Raw genomic sequence first — 20,520 nt, forward strand, 5'->3', positions numbered from 1 at the left:
TCTAAGGCATCTGACTCAACCGGCCCGGGAGATAAGCAGTGGATAGCTCCAAAGTAACAAAAACAAGTTATCACCAAGAGCCGTGTAACAGGCACAGACTGGCCCTGGTGCATAATTCACAGTCATAAACCTGGTCTTTATCTTTGGGTTGTGGGCCATACATTTTCTGAATTCCCTTAAAACGTTCATTGGTATCTACAGACAGAGGCCTTGCTCACAAAGGTCCAGGTGTAAAAAAGTGTCTCAATCAGGGGGGTTAGCCCTCCACAATGCCTCGGTGAGCACAGCGCAGATCCGGTACTTAGGAGTCCACCATGTTCTTCTGGCTTTTTCTAGGATAGGTCTACTCCTGAGTCCTTCCTCTAGTAGCTTACCTGTCCCTCCTAGCAACAGCACTGATTGGAACTTCCAGACACTTCGACCACCTGCCGTAGACCAGGATGGCCCGCTGAATATTCCCTGGGATGTAGTGGCCAGGGTGGTCTCTACTCTCCTCCTTCCTCAGGGTAATATGGTGGATCTCCACCTCAAGTTGCAACTGATATGCATGGTTCTGTTGGGTAGTTGTAGCTCCCCTCCTTCAACTTCAGATCTCAGCTTTCTGTGGACAACCCTCCTCTCGCAACAACTTCTTTCCAAGATGGACTTTCCTCTGATTCCCCCTCTTTACTCCATCCTCCGTTTACTCCTCTCACTCCTCTTATCTCTGCTCCGTTAGATGATACGCCTCCTCCAAATCACTCCTGTTCTTTTTCAATAATTTGTTTCCACTTTAGGCCTTTTCTCCAATATTCTCTCTCCTAGATAGTACCCTTACTCCTCCAATTTTTCTTCTCCCCTCTCCAACCTGCTGCAGTCTCTCCCAGTCCTCACTTCTGATGTTACAACTCCTCACATCTTCCTTCTTTATTCCTTCAATAACTCTCCTGCAAACTCTATTTTCCAATCACCAACCTCCAACAATCTTTGTCCACCTCCCATTTCAAAGCACCTCACTTGCCAACTGTCTCCAAACTCCTTCCTGCAGCCCCTCTTCAAACCTCTTACACCAGAAAACTGGTGAAGGAGCATTTTATAGGCTGGCTTTCACTTCCCATTCATGATGCTAGTTGCTATAGGCGTCACCTGTGGCTTGTGGGTCAGGCGGTGTTGTGATTAGGCCATGTGCATGTTGGCCATTGGACGTATGACTTGGTTATAAGAGGGCAGGTGGTTTGCCTCGTTTTGGAGTCCCTGCTCCTTTAGCTTGCTATTACATTATGACAAACCCTGTAACTGCTTGGCTCTCCTGCTCATATTGATGGTCATGGGGGGCTAATTGTTCTGGTCTTCCTGCGACTCAAGTATCTGCAAGCACCCATTGCCGGAGTTGCTGGCTTCTGTACATAGCATGTGTGGAAGGTCCTCATACTCAGCAGCTTGTAAGCCCAAACAAGTTTTTCGTCTGGCCTTGGAGCCAGCACTCTCAACAATCTGACAAACACAATGAAAAGTGTGTGCCTCGTGCGGGGGAAGGGGGCGGCAGGATGGGGGACATGGGGGGGTGACGCTAAAAGGGGCAGACTCATTCCCCTCATACTCTGTGTGGATTGGACTGGCAGGACAGACAAAAATACCAGCTTGAGGGCATTGGTGGTTTTCAAAGGTGTTTGACCTGTTCCCATCCCTAGCATCCCTATTTGGGAGAACTGGTCCGTTAAGAGCCCTAGGACTGATCCCAGGGATTCAGTGAGGATGCCCCTTACACCACCTCCAGTAAAGCAACGACGACCTTGGGTTGGCCGGTCCCTTGCAATACCCCATTGTCGATCTCTCGAGTTAGGCAGGGGACAACATCATACTTTCTAAATAACACTACCCTTTCCAAATGACAGACTGAAAGCTGGAGGGTTTCTCTAGCCCAACAAAACTAGCACTTCAAGGTCATTATGCATTAAATCACAACCGCTTTTGGTCCGCATAACGGCTCATTTGAGGTTTTGTGTGCACACACAGGGGCACGCACGAAGACACGCACACATTTGTACTAGCCGGTCAAATAGCACAGCGAGTACAGCGCTCGCTTTGGTATCCCGTGTAAAGCCTGCTGACGCAAGTTCGAATCCCGGCAGTGCCAAACTCAGCCTTTCATCCTTCCGAGGTCGATAAATGAGCACCACACACCGTGGGTAATAATAAGCAGCGCTCAGATACCTGAGGGTTTGTAGAGGGTTTGTAGCGCAATATAAATGCTAAATTATTATTATTATTATTAAATAATAAATGCTCACCAAATGAACTAGGGCTCTTCAACATTATGAAGTCAACCGTTTTAGAGAAGGTTTTGATGCTTTTTTAGTTGAGATTTAAAATCACCCAAAATGCAAGTTGGTAAAGTGCATTCACTTTTAAACTCGCACAGATCTTTTTGATATAACGGTGGAGAGTGAAAGGAGTAACAAACAAAAAAACACACACTGGACCATTTTTTCTCATAGAGAGAAAATAATGAATGTTCTGTTTAAACTTCTTTATAGTGAAGGAATAGTTTGCTTAGAACGGCCACCTTTTCTAAAGGACTATAAAGAAGTACAAAGGACCTGCTGCCAGATTTAAGCTCATTTAGATAAGGTAGCCATGCCAGGCCTGCATTTAATGTATACTATATTCCTTCACCCACAAATGTTTAAACTAAACATTCTCTTTCTTTCCTCCATGAGATAGAACTGTCCAGTGTGGGGGTGTTTTTTGGTTACTCCTTTCTCTTTGCAACATCTGATGAAGAAGGCTATGTTACCTAGAATGATAATGCACACTATTTCCAGTTACTTCAAGGAAAAATATCAAAGCATGCGTTTTGTATGAATAAACCACTAAAATGGCAGTTTATAAAAGGGGACCCTTGTCATAAAAAGAATATACGTGCATGTTCCCAATTCAAATACTGTCTCCAACTGCCCAGAAGCATTTGCTCCCACAGGCGAACTTTACACAACAAATGCAGGGAAATGTATCTCAATGAACGAACCAAGTCTATAAAGAACCATACATACTGGAAAATCTTTCTTTTCTTTTTTACGTGGTAACTGTGGTGCTTGTTTACTATTCTCCGTCAATTCACAATCAATTTTTTGAGAAACGTCTCCAGTCCCTAAAAAAAAATGGAATTTTTATTACAAACAGTTTTGATGCACAGTCAATATATTTGGCACATAGATAAAATGACTGCTATTGCAAACTTGGAAACATTTTACATTGCTAGGGACGACTGCCCAGTACTGTGTTTGGTACGGGAAATGGTGATGTTAGACTCACCTTTCGGTAACATCTTTGCCTCGCTGATGGATAGGCCACAGAATAACACTTACAAATCTTTCTTGTTTAATGTGGAAGGCACATCAGATGGCAATACCATTTCCCAATATTCAGGATTACTCTTAGGCTTCATGAGCTGTTACAACATCAGAACAGACGTATTCCCTCATGCCTGACTCCTGCAATGTTCCATCCCTAAAAGCAGAGCATCTCTTTGGGTGCAGATTTAGCACACTTTGAAAATTCTCACATCCAGTGGTAGCCGCATGGTATTGCATCTTGTCTTTCGGGGATCGAAAGGTGACGTTGGCATAGGCGTGTCTGTAACACTATCCCTATCGTGAGGTGTAGTGTACCCAAAATCCCTCACGCGCCGAGATCCCTCCGATTTTATTTTTTCTGCCACGAGGGAGCCCAAGGCTATTGTGAGTGAGTACATAAAGAGAGAAAGTAGTAAGACGTCTACGTTCCTTCCATCCGAGCAGGGAGGAAGGGTGGGCGCATGTGAATCTAAGCAGATACAATCATCAGAAATGCTATTACGGTGAGTAATGCATGTCTTCTGATGCTTGTTAATCTGCTTAGAATCACATGCTGTGCATAGACAAGCGAGCAGTACCCGGAGTTGGAGGTGGGTTGTGAGAAGGAACAGTGGTGAAAATATGTCTTAATACTGCTAGTCCCACCTGAGTATCAGATCTAGAATGAGTGTCTAGGCAATAGTGTTTTGTAAAGGTGTGTACAGAACTCAGGTTGCTGCTTTGCAAATGTACTCAAGGGGAACATCTGCAATGAATGCTATGGAAGCCCCAGTGCCCCGAGTAGAGTGTGCTCTAGGCTTGAAGGGCAGTTCTATCTTAGCAAGAGTGTAACAGTGTGATGCATTTGACAATCCACCTAGATATAGCTGATTTAGAGACAGGATCCCCTTCTCTACCATCTGCCAATGAAACGAAAAACTGGTTAGTATTTCTCAGTGGTTTCGTCCTTTCCAGGTAAAACATGTTTGCCCTGTGCACATTTAGTGTGTGTAGGCTTCTTTCGGCCATGCTAGTGGGATTCTGGAAGAAAGTGGGTAGTTCGACTGATTGGTTCTAATGGAACTTCGAGATGAATTTAGGCGCAAATCTGGGATGAGTGCGCAGAACCACCTTATCCCTGTGGACTGTAACAAAAGGGTCTAGAACTGAAAGGGCTTGTAGTTCGCTTACCCTTCTAATAGAAGTGATAGCCACTAGGAAGGCCGTCCTATAAGTAAGGTCTTTTAGACTTACTTTATGCATTGGTTCAAAGGGAGACCCCATGAGTCTGGTCAAAACCACATTTAGATCCCATCCGGGAGCTGGGTTAGAAATCGGGGGGTGAATTCTCTTAACCCCTTCCATAAAAGCCTTAATAACAGGTATTTTCCACGACAAAACTTTCTGTTGTGACGTAGTGTAGGCTGATAGGGCAGCTAGATGAATCTTTAGGGAATTAAAAACCAAACCTGAGTCTAACAAATGAGTTAGGTATAACACAATGTGTGTAGGCGAGCAGTCAATGGGATTGACGCCCTTGGTTTTACACCAGATGACAAAGCGTTTCCACTTACTGGAATAGCAATAACGCGTGTTAGGTTTTCTAGCCTCCATGAGTATGTACATGTATCTTTGAGGAAGTTGAAGGTGACCAAACTCTATGACCTCAGGAGCCAGGCCGCTAAATTAAGAGTTTGCGGGCATGGGTGTAGTGTCTCCCCTCCGTCCTGAGACAACATGCTGTATGGGCAGGGTATTCTCACAGGGGGTGTGAGGGACATTTCCATTGGATGAGCGAACCAGGATTGACAGGCCCACATGGGGCCACCAGAATCATGGTAACTGGTTCCTGGTGCGTCTTGTGCACTATCTTTTGAGTAGGGGAGTCGGGGAAAAGCGTAGACAAATCTCTCTGACCATGTTATCCAGAGTCCGTTCCCCTTGGAGCGGTTCTGGGGGTACCTGGAGGCATAGTCTTGGCACTGGGCATTCTCCTGAGTTAAAACAGGTCGATCTCTGGGAAGCCCCATTCTGCGAAGACGTTGGAGATGATGTCTTCGTGTAGATGCCATTCATATTCAACGGGCAGTGGGAAATCTCTGCTGAGCAGGTCTGCTAGAAGATGGAGTTCTCCTGGAACATGTTGGGACAGTAGGAACATATTGTGTTTGAGAGCCCACATCCAAATGTTCTGGGACAGCTTGGATAGCCCTGGAGAGTGTGTGCCCCCTTGTTTGTTTAGGTAATACATGGCTGCGGTGTTGTCTGTCAGGACCAGCACTATCTTCCCCTGTGGCTGCGTTTGAAAGGCTTTCAGTGCTTTGAACACCGCTAGCAGCTCCAAGAGATTTATATGGTTGGATGCTACTTGTGGGGAGTCTGGGACCACACTCCATGCGCTGTCTGTTGATGCAGATGAGCCCCCCGCCCCGTGAGAGATGCGTCTGTCATGAGAGTGGCTTCTACTGCGGGGGTGGTGAAGGTTTTCCCCTTCAAGAGGTTTTCCTTCGAACACCACTGGAGAGAGAGAATGAGGGCTGGCGACAACTAACAGATCTTTCCATTGTCTGCTGGCCTGGCACCACTGGCTGTTGAGCCACTCTTGCATGTGACGCATGCGCAGCTGCACATGGGGAAGTAAGTAAATGCATGACACCATCATACCTAGCAAGCGCATGGCCTTGCGTACTGTCACTTCCCGACTGGCTACATATTAAGGGATCCGAGAGAGCATGTTCTGAACCCTCTCGTTGGAGGGGAAGATGAGGCAGTCTTTTGTCCGGATTAGAGCCCATTGGAATTGCTTGACTTGACTGGGGTCTAAGCTGGATTTCTTCTTGTTGATGGAGAACCCCAGATTGAACAGGAAGTCTATTGTCTTCTGAGTATTCAATAGGCATGTTTCGTAAGAGTCCCCTGTTATGAGTCAGTCGTCAAGGGAAGGGTAAACCGGGACGGATAGTCTGCGCAGGTGTGCTGCCGCTACTGACAGTACCTTTGTAAACGCCCTCAGGGCCGAAGCAATGCCGAAGGGGAGGACTTTGAATTGATAGTGCTTGTCCTCTATCACAAACCTTAGCTATTTTCTGTTCGCTGGCAACATTGAAATATGAAAGTATGCATCTTTCATGTCCAGTGTTGCCATGTAATCCCCCTGCCTTAACAGTGGGATTACTTCCTGCAGAGTTACCATACAAAACTTTTCAGGTTTGACAAATTTGTTTGCCGGGCGCAAGTCTAGTACAGGGCGCATGGTGAGGTCCTTTTTGGGTACAAGGAAGTATACTGAATAAATACACTTTTTTACCTGAAGAATAAGGACAGCTTCTATGGTGTCCTTTTCCAGCAGTGTTTCCACCTCTTGTTCAGGATTCGCAGATGGTCTGGCGTCAGGCGTCTTGTCCTGGGCGGTCTGAATTGTGGGGGTCGGGGGAATTCCACACAGTACCCGTGGGCGACCGTCTTTAAAACCCACTGGTCTGATGTAACTCCCTCCCATGCTGAAAGGAAAGATGTTAAGCGCCCCCCCGACCGGGGTGACATGAAAGGGGACCTGAACCCGTAGGTCATTTCTGACCAGCGGCTGTGGCTCCCCTGGAGTTGGGGCCTCTGCCTCTACACTTCCTGCGTCGCTGACCCCTAGGTGGATAGTTGGCAGGGGTGCTGGAGGCCTGCCCTAAGTTCCAGTTGTTTCCCGTATTGTACATGTTCTGTGTGGAATGGGATTGGGATCTAAAGGACCGACGGGAACCGCTTGCCCCCTGGGGGGAGTGCTTCTGAGTTATTTGTTGAAGAGACTTAAGAGTCTCATGCTCTTTTTTGGCAGTCTCTAGAACCTCGTCGACTGCTTTACCAAAGAGGTTTGATTCCTCAATAGGTTTATTTATAAGGGCTGCTTGGGTCTCTGGCTTGAATCCCGAGTTTCGGAGCCAAGCGTGTCGTTTGAGCAGGGTGCCCTGAGCTAGGGACCTTCCTGCTGTCTCTACAGTATCCAGGGTGTTTTTATTACATTTGTGTTGACCTGCCTGCCCTCGGCCACAATAGCGAGTAATTTAGTTCTTGCGGGTTCAGGCACTTCCTGGAGACCTTCTTGTATAAGGTTCCACTGCGCATCGGCATAACTGGCAAGCAACGTGGTGTTGTTTGCTATGCGTGTGGTAAAGGCAGCTGCCGTGGTAATACGTTTACCCAAGGCATATAATCTTTTTGACTGCTTATCGGGAGGTGCCTCTCCCGTAGAAAGGCGTACTCCCGCCCGTTTCTGGGTGGTGGTAACCTCTAGGGATTCGGGGGTGGTGTGGCTTTTAATATATTGGGGGTCAGTAGGCGATGGCCGAAATAACTATTCCACCCTTGGATTTACTGCCCTGGTCTGGGCTGGTGTGACAAGAGAAGGAGCCAATCTCCTTTAAATGGAGTTTAGGAGAGGAATGGCTTGACTGGAGGGGGGTTTTCTTTTAAGTATGTCCATGAACTCTTGTTCAGGTATGGCTTCTTGGGTGGCGATCTGAAATTAATCAGCTGCCTTCCTTAAAATGGCATTAAAGGCCATCTGATCGTCTATTGGTGAAGCCTGGCGGGCCGGGGTGGAAGGAGCGGAGTGCACACACAGGACATCTGTGTCCTGATTGTGAGTAGAGTGTCCATGGCTCCGTCTCGACTTGATGAGTGTCCTTCCAGTTGTCTGTGGCATCAGCCTGGTCATCTGCAGTGTAGTCCTGTAGGAAGGTAGTATACTTGACTAAATAAGAACAAGCCCAGCGCTGTCGTCGAACACCAAGTACGGTTTTATTTGGATTGAAAGTCTCAAATCCAAGAAGTGCATGGAATTGACTTCTCTTCAAAGAAACGTTTTTTGTGTCCTAATGAAGGCCCTTTATCAGAGGCGATGCTGGGGGTGGGGCTGAGGGGGCTATAGCCCCGGGTCTTTTGGTTGTAGCCTCAGATAGTTGCTCAGTCACTACAACCAAAATGCTAACTAACCCCGAATCGCGCCAGTCTCAACATTAGCTTAGCCCCTGATCTTTTCCAGACCTGGCAACACCCCTGCCCTTTATATCAACTGAGGAGAAGCCACGGATGAGTGGACACCATCGTATAAGACATCAACACCAGGGGGGCGTGGCTTGGAGCGCCATCGATGTGGTCGCTCCCTTGAGGCCGCCCGTGGGATGTCCGCCACCGCCGTCAAATTCTGGCGGTTCTGATCGAGCATCCGAGTCGCCAATGCCATCTACGGCGATCGGAACCGATATGGCACAACCTGGCCTAAGATAACCTCCGAACGCGGGAGCGTTCTCCTAGAACTTAGCAGCCGAATCCCTCCCCCGTCACCATCCGAAGAAACCAAGATGGCGGCCTCGCCAGAACTCAGCAACATATTACGCATCTGGTGGTGACGGGGCTCTGGGGCGCCGAAGAAGAGGAGCGGACGGATCCGCCAACACGGAACCAGCCGTATCATATCAGGGTTGCCCGGAGGGCACGTGAGAGCTTCCTCGGGGGCTGCTGCGTGGAGCCTTCTCCTTCGTCGCTGCCTGGCGGGCCCGGGGCCTAGACCTCCCCCGCTCTGAAGCTTGATTCCGAAGTATCACAGACCCCCCCCCCCCAACGATCGACATACGGTGAGGACGGGGGGGAAAATACGGAGGCCACAAGATAATCCCTGTTACCCAGAGAAGCCTCGAACTCGCGGGCCATACCGCAGCGACACACCCCCTCCCTCCACGCACCGATGGGTCGTCCTGCTCCGATCCGGTCCCACTGAGATCCTCCATGCACTAGTACTTCCTGGGGCGCCCCGGCCCATTCATCCAGCCATCGACCTAGACTACTGCGGGATCATGGCTACCCCACCGGCTTCTCACTCACACTCTTATGCTTGAACACTCCTGGGCGGCTGGCGCCTAAAGCACACAACCTCCCACCCCTACAACGCACTAAACTCTGCGGACCTGAAGGGGGCTGAGTGCCGTCTCCCACAGTTTTGGTCCCCGCTGCAACTCTTCCAGCCAAGTCCGCCCAACACGATCATCATGTCCAGGAAAACAAAGGTTAGCAATGGCGCAGATATTTCCACCATGCTTACTGCATTAGATAAAAGCAAGAAGCAAGAGCCCCCCAAACTTACCCCACAGAAACCGCAGGAGGACGGGGGAGCCCTCGCTACCAAAGGGGACCTGATAGCCTTCATGGCGGACATTAAGTCGGAGTTTCGCTCATGCCTCTCAGAACTCACCACCAAAGTCGAACAGACAGACCAAAGGGTTACAGAGGTCGAACAGAGGCCCGGAGAAATCGAAGACCACTCTCGGGATCACACTACCACTCTAGGAGAAATGCAAAGAGCCATTGACACCCTGCATCACAAATGCGAGATCCTGGAGTTTAAACATGAGGACCTTGAAAATAGGGCACGCTGCAACAACCTTCGCATTCGGGGCGTCCCAACCTCCGTCCCTGACAACAAGCTAGCGGACTACGTGGGACGCTTCTTCGAGGCCCTCCTCCCGGACCTGAATAAATCTCAGCTCTTGCTAGACTGGACCCACAGATTCCGCCCGCGCCGATGGGCAGACTCGGACCCCCCCCCAGATGTCATTACCAGGGTCCACTTTTTCACAACCAAAGAGGCGATTTCGGCAATTAGCCGCCAAGGGGAGGAAATCACTTTTCAGAGCACGCCACTTCAAATTTATCAGGACCTCTCACCACTCACCCTTCAGAATTGAAGAGCACTCCGACCCCTGGCATTGTTCCTCCAGGAGCAGCAAGTCCGCTATAGATGGCTGTTTCCAACGGCTCTACAATTCACATATAAAGGCACCCTACACCGGATCAGTCACTTGGAGGATGCGGAGAGGATCATGCATCCAATCTCGCCCCAGGAACTTTCCACGCCAAACCCGGAGGGATCTGAGGACTTTGGGCCGCTTCCCTCCCCAAAACCTAAACGTTCGCCATGGTCGTCAACCCAGCGGAGCAACAGAAAGAGATGAACAATGGCGCTCCTGCGCCCCTAGGTTCCAACAGCATCTTTCCCTGGTCTCTTCTGACCTGACCTAAACTCGGTTCTGCCACATAACGCTTAGACTGATGTGCCCTGAAGGCGGAGACGGCGGACCATACCCACGGTTCATACCCACTCCAAGGATACTTTCCAACTTTCGTTCCTTGGAAACCCACAGTACTCGATACGCGATGGGACAATCGGCCCCGTTGGCCAAGGGTACGCCCGTACTTACAATGTCGGTCTACCCGCCAGTTAAAGTTGTGGCCCCCCGTTGGGGCTCCACGTGAAAACCTCAAGTGCAGGATGGTATCACGAGATCTCACGACAAACATGGCAGCTGAATCACCGGCTCAAAACCCCCCTCCAATCCAAGAGACAGAGAATGGGACACCACTGGACCACCAGGTTCTGCGAATCCTCTCTCTAAATGTTAATGGACTGAACTCCCCTAACAAACGAAAGGCAACTCTATTAAAACTTCAGGACGAAGACCAGGCGATAGCTATGCTCCAAGAGACTCACTTGCTGCCGGCGGACGTGATCCGGCTTCGCTCTCGGCTATTCCCGCTTCAATTTCTTGCCTCTGGCACAAGCAAAAAGGGAGGCACGGCGATCCTCTTTAGGAAAGACTTGAACCCGCAAATCCTGGAAACGAAAATATGCCCGGAAGGCCGATACACAGCAGTCAAATGCCTCCTGATGGGAGACCTATACACCCTCATCTCGGTGTATGCCCCTAACACTGGACAATCACACTTCTATGACTTCTTGGGCACGACTCTCGCTAGTTTTGTGGAGGGCCAAACGATTGTCGGAAGGGACTTCACTGCGGTTCCCGACCCTATTAAAGACCGGTCACACCCCCCGACTCCAAGCGATTTCGCTCAAGCACTTAGCCTCCTCCGGCTGTTCAGGTCCTTGGAGATAATAGACTCATGGCGGGTGTTTCACCCCGACGAAAGAGACTACTCCTTCTACTTGTTCGTCCACCGCACCTTCTCAAGGATCGACCTGTTACTGATCTCCCCGCAAACCTTCCCCTCTGTCAAAGAGGTTTCCATCGGCACGAGAGCCATGTCCGACCACGCTCCAGTGATCCTGGAACTCCGGGTTCAGAACCCCAACCTCAATAACCCACGTAAATGGTCTCTATGCAACCCCGATCCTCAATGACATGGCTACGAGAGACAAGATCGCAACGGGGATAAGACATTTCTTTGACGAAAACCCAGCCTCGGACACTTCGCTAGCGAATAATTGGGATGCCATGAAGACAGTAATCAGGGGTTCCCCAATTGCTCAAGGAGCGGCCTACCATCGGAACAGACGCCAGACCCGGATAGCTCTAGAGGATGAGCTAAGAGAGGCCGAGGCAATCCACAAGGAAAAAGGCTGGTCCCCTAAAACGCAACGGATTATATGAACAGCGAGGAAAAAGCTAGAAGCCCACTATGTGGAACAAACCGCTCTACTGATGGCGAAGGCCACACAATCATATTACGCGAAGGGAAACAAGGCGAACAGGTTCCTGGTGGCCAAACTAGCCAAGCGGAGACGCGTCAACACGATCGCAGGTCTGCGTGATTCCAAGGGGGTCACATGGTACTCAGAGCCGAAAAGCAACAGCTCGCAACAGACTACCTGGCCCAAATCATGAAGGCAACCCCACGGAACCTACCGCAACAGGTGGAATATCTGCAGAGGGCAGCGGTACCCCGTCTCGCCGATACAGCGAGAGACGAATTGGAGGAGCCCATTACAGGGGAGGAGGTTGAGGAAGCCATTAAATCGCTTAAAACACGAGCCCCAGGACCAGACGGCTTTTCAACCAGGTTCTATAAACTATTCAGGCCACAACTGACCCCCCACCTGGTGACCCTGTTCAACTCCTTCAGAGAAACAGGATCAGTCACCCCATTGATGCAGGAATCAACCACCATCCACCTGCCGAAACCAGAAAAGGACCCAAGGAGTCTAACCTCCTATAGACCGATTGCACTCTTAAACATCGATGCAAACATATATTCAAAAATTCTGGCAAACCGCTTGAATCGCGTCCTCCCGAAGATCATCCACCCCGATCAAGCAGGCTTCATCCTTCACCGGTCAGCAGGTGACAACATACGGAGAACCTTGAACCTGGTGGACCTTGCTTCCCGGAACTCCCAGAAACTAGTCTTAGTGGCTCTGGACGCAGCCAAGGCATTTGATCGGGTAGATTGGACCTTTATGAAACACACCCTAGAGGCCTTCGGCTTCGGGTCAACTTTCCAAACAATGGTTCTAGCCAACTATAATAGCCCAAGTACTAGCCTGAGAATCAACGGACACAGCTCAGCTCCGATCCACCTGTCATGTGGAACCCGGCAGGGCTGCCCGCTGTCGCCCTTACTGTTCGCACTCACCATGGAGCCTTTGGCCCAAAGGATTAGGGGAAACGACCAAATCAAAGGGCTACAGAGCGGCCCCATGCAACACAAAATCGCCCTATATGCGGACAATGTTCTACTCACGATCCCAGAGGCCCACTCATCATTGAAACATGCGATACGAGAACTTACCACCTATGGTGAGGTCTCAGGCTTCACTATAAACTTTGACAAATTCTCGGCTTTGGGCATCGGCCTCACCCCAGCAGAACGGGAGCCACTGACTGCGATGTGCCTGATGACATGGGTGAAGAAGGCCATCCCCTACCTAGGGGTCCACATCCCGGCTAACCCAAGAGACACATACAAAGCCAACTTCCCCCGGCTACTGAAAGAACTGGAAGGCGACTTGAAACGATGGGAGATCCAAGAGATCTCACTGCTGGGGCGCATCACAGCATGTAAGATGAACCTACTTCCGAGGTTCCTATACGCCTGCGCCTCCCTCCCAGTAGCGATTCCCACACCAACCCTCAGGGACATCCAAAGGAAAATGCTGAAATTCATCTGGAAAGGTAAGAGAGCGAGAATCCCTCTCAGAACGATGCTGGGGGGGGCTCCAAGCTAGGAGAACTGGGGGTTCCGGACTTGCGGGCCTATAGTGTGGCAGCACAACTAGCACAGGTTCAGGCATGGCAAAATATAACAAACCGCCCTAGATGGGTAGAGCTGGAACAATCACAAGTGCCCCTACCCTTGCGATTTCTGCCACACATCCCGCCCCCCCCTTAGAACACAATGGGGAGACCTCCTATCAACTAAACATACCCTTAGCTCCTGGGACTGGGCGCTAAAGCAAAAGGGATTGCCAAGAGGACTGAGCCCACGCTCCCCGGTCTTCCATAACCCATCCTTCTCACCCGGAGCGAACCCCCGCAATTTTCGGAACTGGATAAAGGGCGGGCTGGAGACTATAGACCAGCTATATATGGGAGGGATACCCCTCACTTTCGTCCAATGTAAGGAGAAGTTCCAACTCCAGGAAAGGGACAGATTCACTTATATCCAGCTGCGCGACTGGTGCTCACACCCCCAAACTCTGCAGGCAGCAACACGCCCGCCCACCGCCTTGGAACTTACACTGGGGGACCTTTCGACCCGGGGCAGGGTATCCACCCCATATAGGCGCTTCTTAAGCGACTTCCTGGCCACAAAGACCCGCTGTATGGCCCAGTGGGAGGCGGACCTAGGTCATCCAATAGAGGACCAAACCTGGGTGGACATATGGACCAGAACACACACCTCTTCCACCTGCATTCCCAACAGGGAATGTGCGTACAAGGTGCTGCTGCGGTGGTATTACCCGCCCCTTCGACTTCACCACATGAACCCACAAGTGGATCATGCCTGCTGGAAAGGATGTGGCCACCCAGGCTCCTTTTTCCATATGTGGTGGGCTTGCCCAAAGATTCAACAGTTCTGGAGGACATGCCTGGAGACCATCACGCAAATCACGGGAACAGCGATTCCTCTGGAACCAGAACCAGTTTTGCTGGGGGCCCCGATCCCCGCGATCTACCCGCGCTCCGGGACCAGATCAAAACTATTGACACACTGCCTACTGGTGGGGAAAACGGTGTTGGCCCGGGCCTGGAAATCCCCAGAAGGCCCTCACATAGCCCAATGGTGGTCTAAACTCTGGGACATCCTGATTGCGGAGAAGGTGACGGCAGCACAGACGGGAACACTCCATCGCTTCCAGAATATTTGGGGCCCAGTGCTTGAATACGACCAGCGCTTCCCCGCCCGGACCTATAAACCGATCAGGGCACGATGGATCCTGAAAAACCAAGAGAACCCTGAGGAAGACACATAGACGCTAAGGCGCGAACTGGGTAACCCAGGAGGAAAAATTCTGCCTCCAAAACTGAGGGGTGGAGAGGCCAGAGGGAGGTGGGAGGGAGGAAGCCTGGTGGGGGGAATGAGGACTGGGGATCAACATGCCTGGAAAAGCATTGCTTGTAATATGTGTATTTACCATCCTGCCTTGATTTAAAATAAACAAAGTAAAAAAAAAAAGACAAACACCAAGTGTCCACACCCACATAAATTTAGACATAGGACCTCATCACAAGTTGGGCTGTAGCCCTTTAATGCAGTGGTAACGGTATTAACGCCGCATTTAAGGGCTGGCCCTATCACGTGTTGGGTGCTAAATCAGCTGTTTCACCTCCAGCTTTTTTCTGGAGGTGAAAATCCCTGTTTTTGGCGGTATTACTGCCGGCTGTATTAGCCCGCAGTATTAGCACCAAAAATTCCCCATTGGATCCAATGGACCCAATCAGGAATGGGGATTTACCGTGAAGGCCCAACCCGTGATCCGGTGGTAATACCACCGGACCAGTCAGTGCTAGGGCTATTACAGTCAGCGGGAATACAGCAGAACTTGTGATGAGACCCATAGTGTTCATGTCTATATGATGTCATCTGATGAGGGACAGTAATATCCTAGACGGGCTAAGATGGTTAACACCACCAGAGAATAGAATGTGATGATGCACGAAATGCATAGCACGACCAGTGGTAAAGGTTGTACCCATGTGATGTGATTAGGCTCATGGTATTGAAATCGGTTATGTACTATCCATGTTGCCCACAAAAACCAGTTTGCCAAGGTTGTTTTTCTGATAGCACTCTGATGCACCTGCACTTTCTTGTGGTCCTACACACTATTTTGCACATGTTTTGTACTTTGTATGGAGACAAGTTAATGAAATATATGTTGTTTGTTATATATATGAATATTGATGTACAAAAATATGAATCAAATTATATGTGTTCATTTTATATAATTTACTACTGTCTGAGACATTTTGATGGGAAAAATGAAAACATGAATGAATATGACAGTGTGTCACTTGATTATTCAGTATTAAAGGAAGTAACAGGTGATTGTGCACATTCAAGCTATAAAAGGGCTGGGTGTCCTGCTCTAGTTGTTAGATGTATCTAGTCTCTCAACCTGAATGAAGAGTAGATGTCCTTTTTAAGGTAAAATACACGGGTGACCCATTTGTAGATTTTGTGTGTGGGGTCAGAAGAAGGACACAGGCTCTGAGCACATTGACCTTCTCTTCATTAAATAAATAAGAAGGAAGCATCTCTTTCCCCCATCACTGTGTGGTGTTCCCTAACTAGTTTACTAACTAAGGTGCTCGTCAGTCGTCTCTGAATGTCCAAAAAGAATAAGTCCACCCCCCCCAAAAAAAAAATACTATCTAACCTTATCTGTTATAGAAGCAAAAATAAGGGCAGAATAATGAATCCCTTCTCTTGCTGGGTGCTTTCCACACTTGTCTTCTAATTTGCGAATTACTTCTTCTTAATATACGTATTTTCAATAGTCTTTGGCGACTCTTCTCATCAGTTTGTGTAACTCTTTCCTCAGGTTGGTATATTTACTTTCCACTTTAGGAGCGCCTCTCCTTGTCTCAGACTGATTTATCATAAAGGCTACCTGAGCTTTCAGTGCCTCATACTCTTTCTCAGCTCCCACTCTCCTGCTTTTGATAAAGGATTTGACTTCTCCTCTTGCCAGGGAAGAGATAAACCTGCTTTACTATTCACTCTTTTGGTTATATCTATTATTCGCTTTCCCTCATTGCAAGTATTTAGATGAATTAATGTTGGTTATACTTTCTTCTCGCTTTCATTGAGATCATTTGTGATTGATATTTCACTTTCATTCACCGGTCCTCTAGGGAGCGTTATTATTCTCTTTCTCATGTTATCACAGTTCAGATGTGGCAAGGATATTCTACCTCCATTCACATCCGTTCCAGGGAATGTTATTCTCTTGCTCATATTATTATAGTTCATATTTATCAAGTTTACTTTCAGGTTTCTCTCATACGTACCTAGATGAGTATCCCGATTCATATAACAATTGTCAGTTGGCTTCCCGTGCCTCCCACGTCCCCCTTCCGTATTATCAGGGCACATCTCTGGGGTTCTAACCTGCTTTGACTCCGTTCCCTTTCTACACTGCAGTGTCAAGCCGTTCTCTTTGCCATCCTGGTTAGGCAGCCCTAGCTCTTTCTCTCGGCTTCTCCAATTTCAAAGGGAAGCCGGGCTGCTTGTTGTGGGATCCCTACAGCAGAATTATGAGGGCAGGCTGCCCACCATGATTCTCTCGGGGTCGCGCCACCACCAACTCTCAACCCCCACTTGGCCCAGCTTTTCTCAGGCTCTCGGCTATGCTGGTCTCTCAGCGTTCTGTTTGCTACTTTCCAGCGACTTCGGATTCTGCAGGCTCAACGCCCTGCTGCGGCTCTACCTCCTCCCAAGTTCACGCTCTCAGGGGGACCTCCCCTGCTTCGACAGACATCCCTCTCTTTCCTTTCCCTCCTCTCTCTCTACCTGACGAGTGGTCATCTTTTAATCCACTTGTCACAGTGAATTGGTTACTTTAAAGAGACAGTTTTGCTCTTCTGGATAATAGCAGCTGTTAGCTTCTTCTCCTGCCCAGTCGTGGTATTTAACATTATTTGATAGGTTTGACAGTCCGATATATGGGGAGGAAGGATAGCTCGGGCCAATACATTTGTCTTGGAAGCAAGACAATGCAGCGCAACACAGGTTTGAATCTCGATCCCCCGCTTAGAAACCACTTGCTGGTATTAAGATTATTATATAAAAAAAAGAACAATTATAAATGCCATCATGTTCTTGTTCCAGGGATTTCCTTGCAGGAACAGGAGTTCTTGTCCCCTAAGAAGGCGTCTCTCCCAGTGAAGTCCCACTTGCCTTGACCCCTAGGTAGGGTGTTGTGGAGCAGGCTCACCTGCCTATAATCACAGCTGGGGGCTCTCTCTTGGGGAAAAGAGACAAATGCCCACAAATCGTCACAGTATGCATGATTGGGAATGATTGTGTCAGCTATGAGCACGCACTTGTCAATGTGTGCTTGTGTGCAATAAGTGACTGAGTGCAGTAGCATATGGGGTAGGGCTAAGCAAAGTCCTGGCACAGCCAGCCTATACTCGAGCCGGGAATACCACAACCCGGAGGGCAGTGCATAGGAAGGCAGGGAGTCAGACTGGATAACCAATGTCTGCGTCGCTTGGGAAGAGCATGAGCCTCCTTTACAAACACAATTGCAGTCTTGAAACACAACTGGGGTACTGAGTACACAACATCTGGCTCTGATCAATGCTGAAAAAAGAGCCTGGAGTCTTGAAACCTTATTATTGGGTATGGAGCATGCTCTCTAAGAGCTTTCAAGAATGGAGCATTGTATCATGGAATTCACATATAGGAAGTCCGACCACACGCACTCCTCGCTCTCCCCAATGGCTGCCCCAATCAAGACCATTGTGGAAGCTGACACGCCATTTCGCTGTAATTAACCTCTCCTCCTACGTCTACGTCTTCTTAATGGCACCACTTGCGCAATGTGTTGTCAGTAATTTCCAAGACTGCAGAGCTGCTCCTCATGTTTTACTGTCAGCAATGCATAAACCAGCAAGGTACACCTCAGTCAACAGCACACTAACACCCAATGTGGCAGAGCTGTCTCAGGTCCCAGGTATCACAATGCAGCGTGCTGGTCGAACCAGAAGGAGGAGTCAGATTAATGACTGACCTGTTCTAGGCTGTTTATTTAAAACAAAATTTAAAAAAAAGTCTGTCTACCACAACTGGTATGAGGGAAGTTCCCTGCCTACCAAACTGAAACGAATGGTGCTCCTCAAAGTCCAATAGAAAATAGTCCTTATGTGAGAAAACTGAGGGTATTCACCCAAGCAGACCTCAAGAATCCCTTATTCAGGTGGCCAGGGAAGGACTGGCACTCTCAGATCCCAACCCTGGGTGTGGACGGGCGAGGGAGGATGACCTGGGTAGGGGAACCTGGGGTTATGCTTGAGGAAATGCCCCATGCGAGACGCAGTATTACACTAGGGAGAAGGACGAAGTCCTTCAGGCCTTCATAGGCTATTCCGAATGGAAACCCCCACAGTCATTCTCCCTTATCAAAATCCAACAACCCCTCCTTGTCTGTGAAACCAATTAGGAACCTGAACAACATTAATGTGGGTAACTACATATCCCAGAGTCTCTATTTTCCAGTTACCTATACTGAGTACTCCTAGACATTCTTCTCCCCGTCCCTCCGATTATCATTTTCCGAACTCCCAGTCGACTGTGACAAAACACTTTAGTTCCCACAATCTCCCCTACTCATTTCACAGACCCTACAAAACCCATGCTTCTGAGCTCACCACAACATCTAGGATGAGGGATATAAGTTCCTATAACACCTTTTTCCCCATCCTTCCCAGCAGGATATTTAGAAACTGTACCCCTCCCCTTTTCCGACACAAACACTTTCTCATACCGTGAAAGACAACAGACTAACAATAAAGCCGTTTACCTGACATGTCAGGCAGAGTCAGGCAATTGCCAACAATTACACACATCTGACGCCCCTTTCTCTTCCCCACAGGGTTAAAAGGTAGAGCATAAGAGCACACTTTGAACGCACAAGGAAACAGCTACACCGGACCGGCAGGTCAAACGGAGGAGAAAGGCGGCAAGACCTGGAGGGACGACGAGGGGGGGGAACTGTCCTTGCCCTTTTCAACTCAGACCCGCAAAGCCTCCAAAAGGGAAATTATAAGACTAGGAAGTCCAGCCGGCGGGTGGTGTGACAGGTGTCAACGGCACACTGGGCCCTCCCACGCCGATAGCCAAAGCGGGGAGAAGCGCTTGCCGGCGTGGTGCCGTCCTTGACTCCCGAGACAAGAAACTACCAACAGTTCAGCACAGTCGTGAGTCGGAGAAGACAGATAGTAAAACTGAACTATGCTGGCCCCAAGGTTGCAGGCTGCAACCTTGTTGAACAAAGAACAACCAGTTGAATCTGCCGACAGGCGGAAGAGCCGTCCTCGAAGAAGGCCAGAAAAAGGCCCCGTTTGCCCCTACAGCATTCAGTAGCACCATCGCCACAAGGTCGAGTTGCCAGGAACCCCCACCACTGCATCGCCGGAGCCCCCACCATCATCTGGAAGTGGCCGCGTTATACTTGGAACCGCTGCTACTTGTAGCCCACGCACACCAGTCTTTGTGCCTTCAGCTACGGAATAGATAAATGGTTTTGAAAAAGCCATCCCCCCACTCACCCACCGAAGCCTGCCAGCCACCATCAGTGCCAGCATTTGTTGTCCGTTTCTATCTGCCTGATTCTAAAATGTTGGGCGCGACGCAGCGTCAAAACGAGGTTTTGTGTACCTCGTTGCCTGGTTACTGCTTGCTTTAATATCTAGTTGAATCCTCCGGCAGGCAGAAGAGCTGGCCTTGAAGAAGGCCAGGAAAAGGCCCCGTTTGCCCAGGGGCACCACTAAAACCAAACAAATATTTGTAGAGCTTCTTTGCACTTGAACTCAAAAACCTATGTGCGATCCCCACGTTCAGTAACACGACGCCTATGATGGACCCTGCTCTTACGAGGCTTCTACCGCTCGACTGGGAACCATTCGGCATGGTACCTTCTTCTCATCCCGTTTCTGTTTCCAAAACCCGGTAATTACGGTCAATGCCTACACACGTGCGCCTCTTATGCTGCATAAAATACTTATCGCTGCTTACTAATTCACTGCGCTCTATTTAACCAGCCCAGTCCTCAGCCAATCTTGGGTCCTCTGCTGCCATAGGCACCCAAGCCTAGTGTTTAGCACTGCATATCCTACGGTTGTTGCTGCCCATTGCTTTTAGCCTATTGTTATCACTAAGATAGCATATTGTGCTATTGCTGCTGCTACTGTTT

General features: G+C 49.2%; 1 protein-coding gene across 1 annotated transcript in view; it reads right to left on the minus strand.

The window, feature by feature from the left end:
• MAP4K5 (mitogen-activated protein kinase kinase kinase kinase 5) overlaps positions 1-20,520 on the minus strand; it is a 1,870,683-nt gene that overhangs the window by 946,413 nt on the left and 903,750 nt on the right. Inside the window, exon 19 of the mRNA XM_069638985.1 lies at positions 3,033-3,130. Within this exon, the coding sequence (XP_069495086.1) occupies positions 3,033-3,130 (98 nt within the window). The remainder of the gene's footprint in view (positions 1-3,032; positions 3,131-20,520) is intronic.

This window comes from Ambystoma mexicanum, chromosome 14 (genome assembly GCF_040938575.1).
Source record: "Ambystoma mexicanum isolate Mex_15411 chromosome 14, UKY_AmexF1_1, whole genome shotgun sequence".
NCBI classification, from domain to species: Eukaryota; Metazoa; Chordata; class Amphibia; order Caudata; family Ambystomatidae; genus Ambystoma; species Ambystoma mexicanum.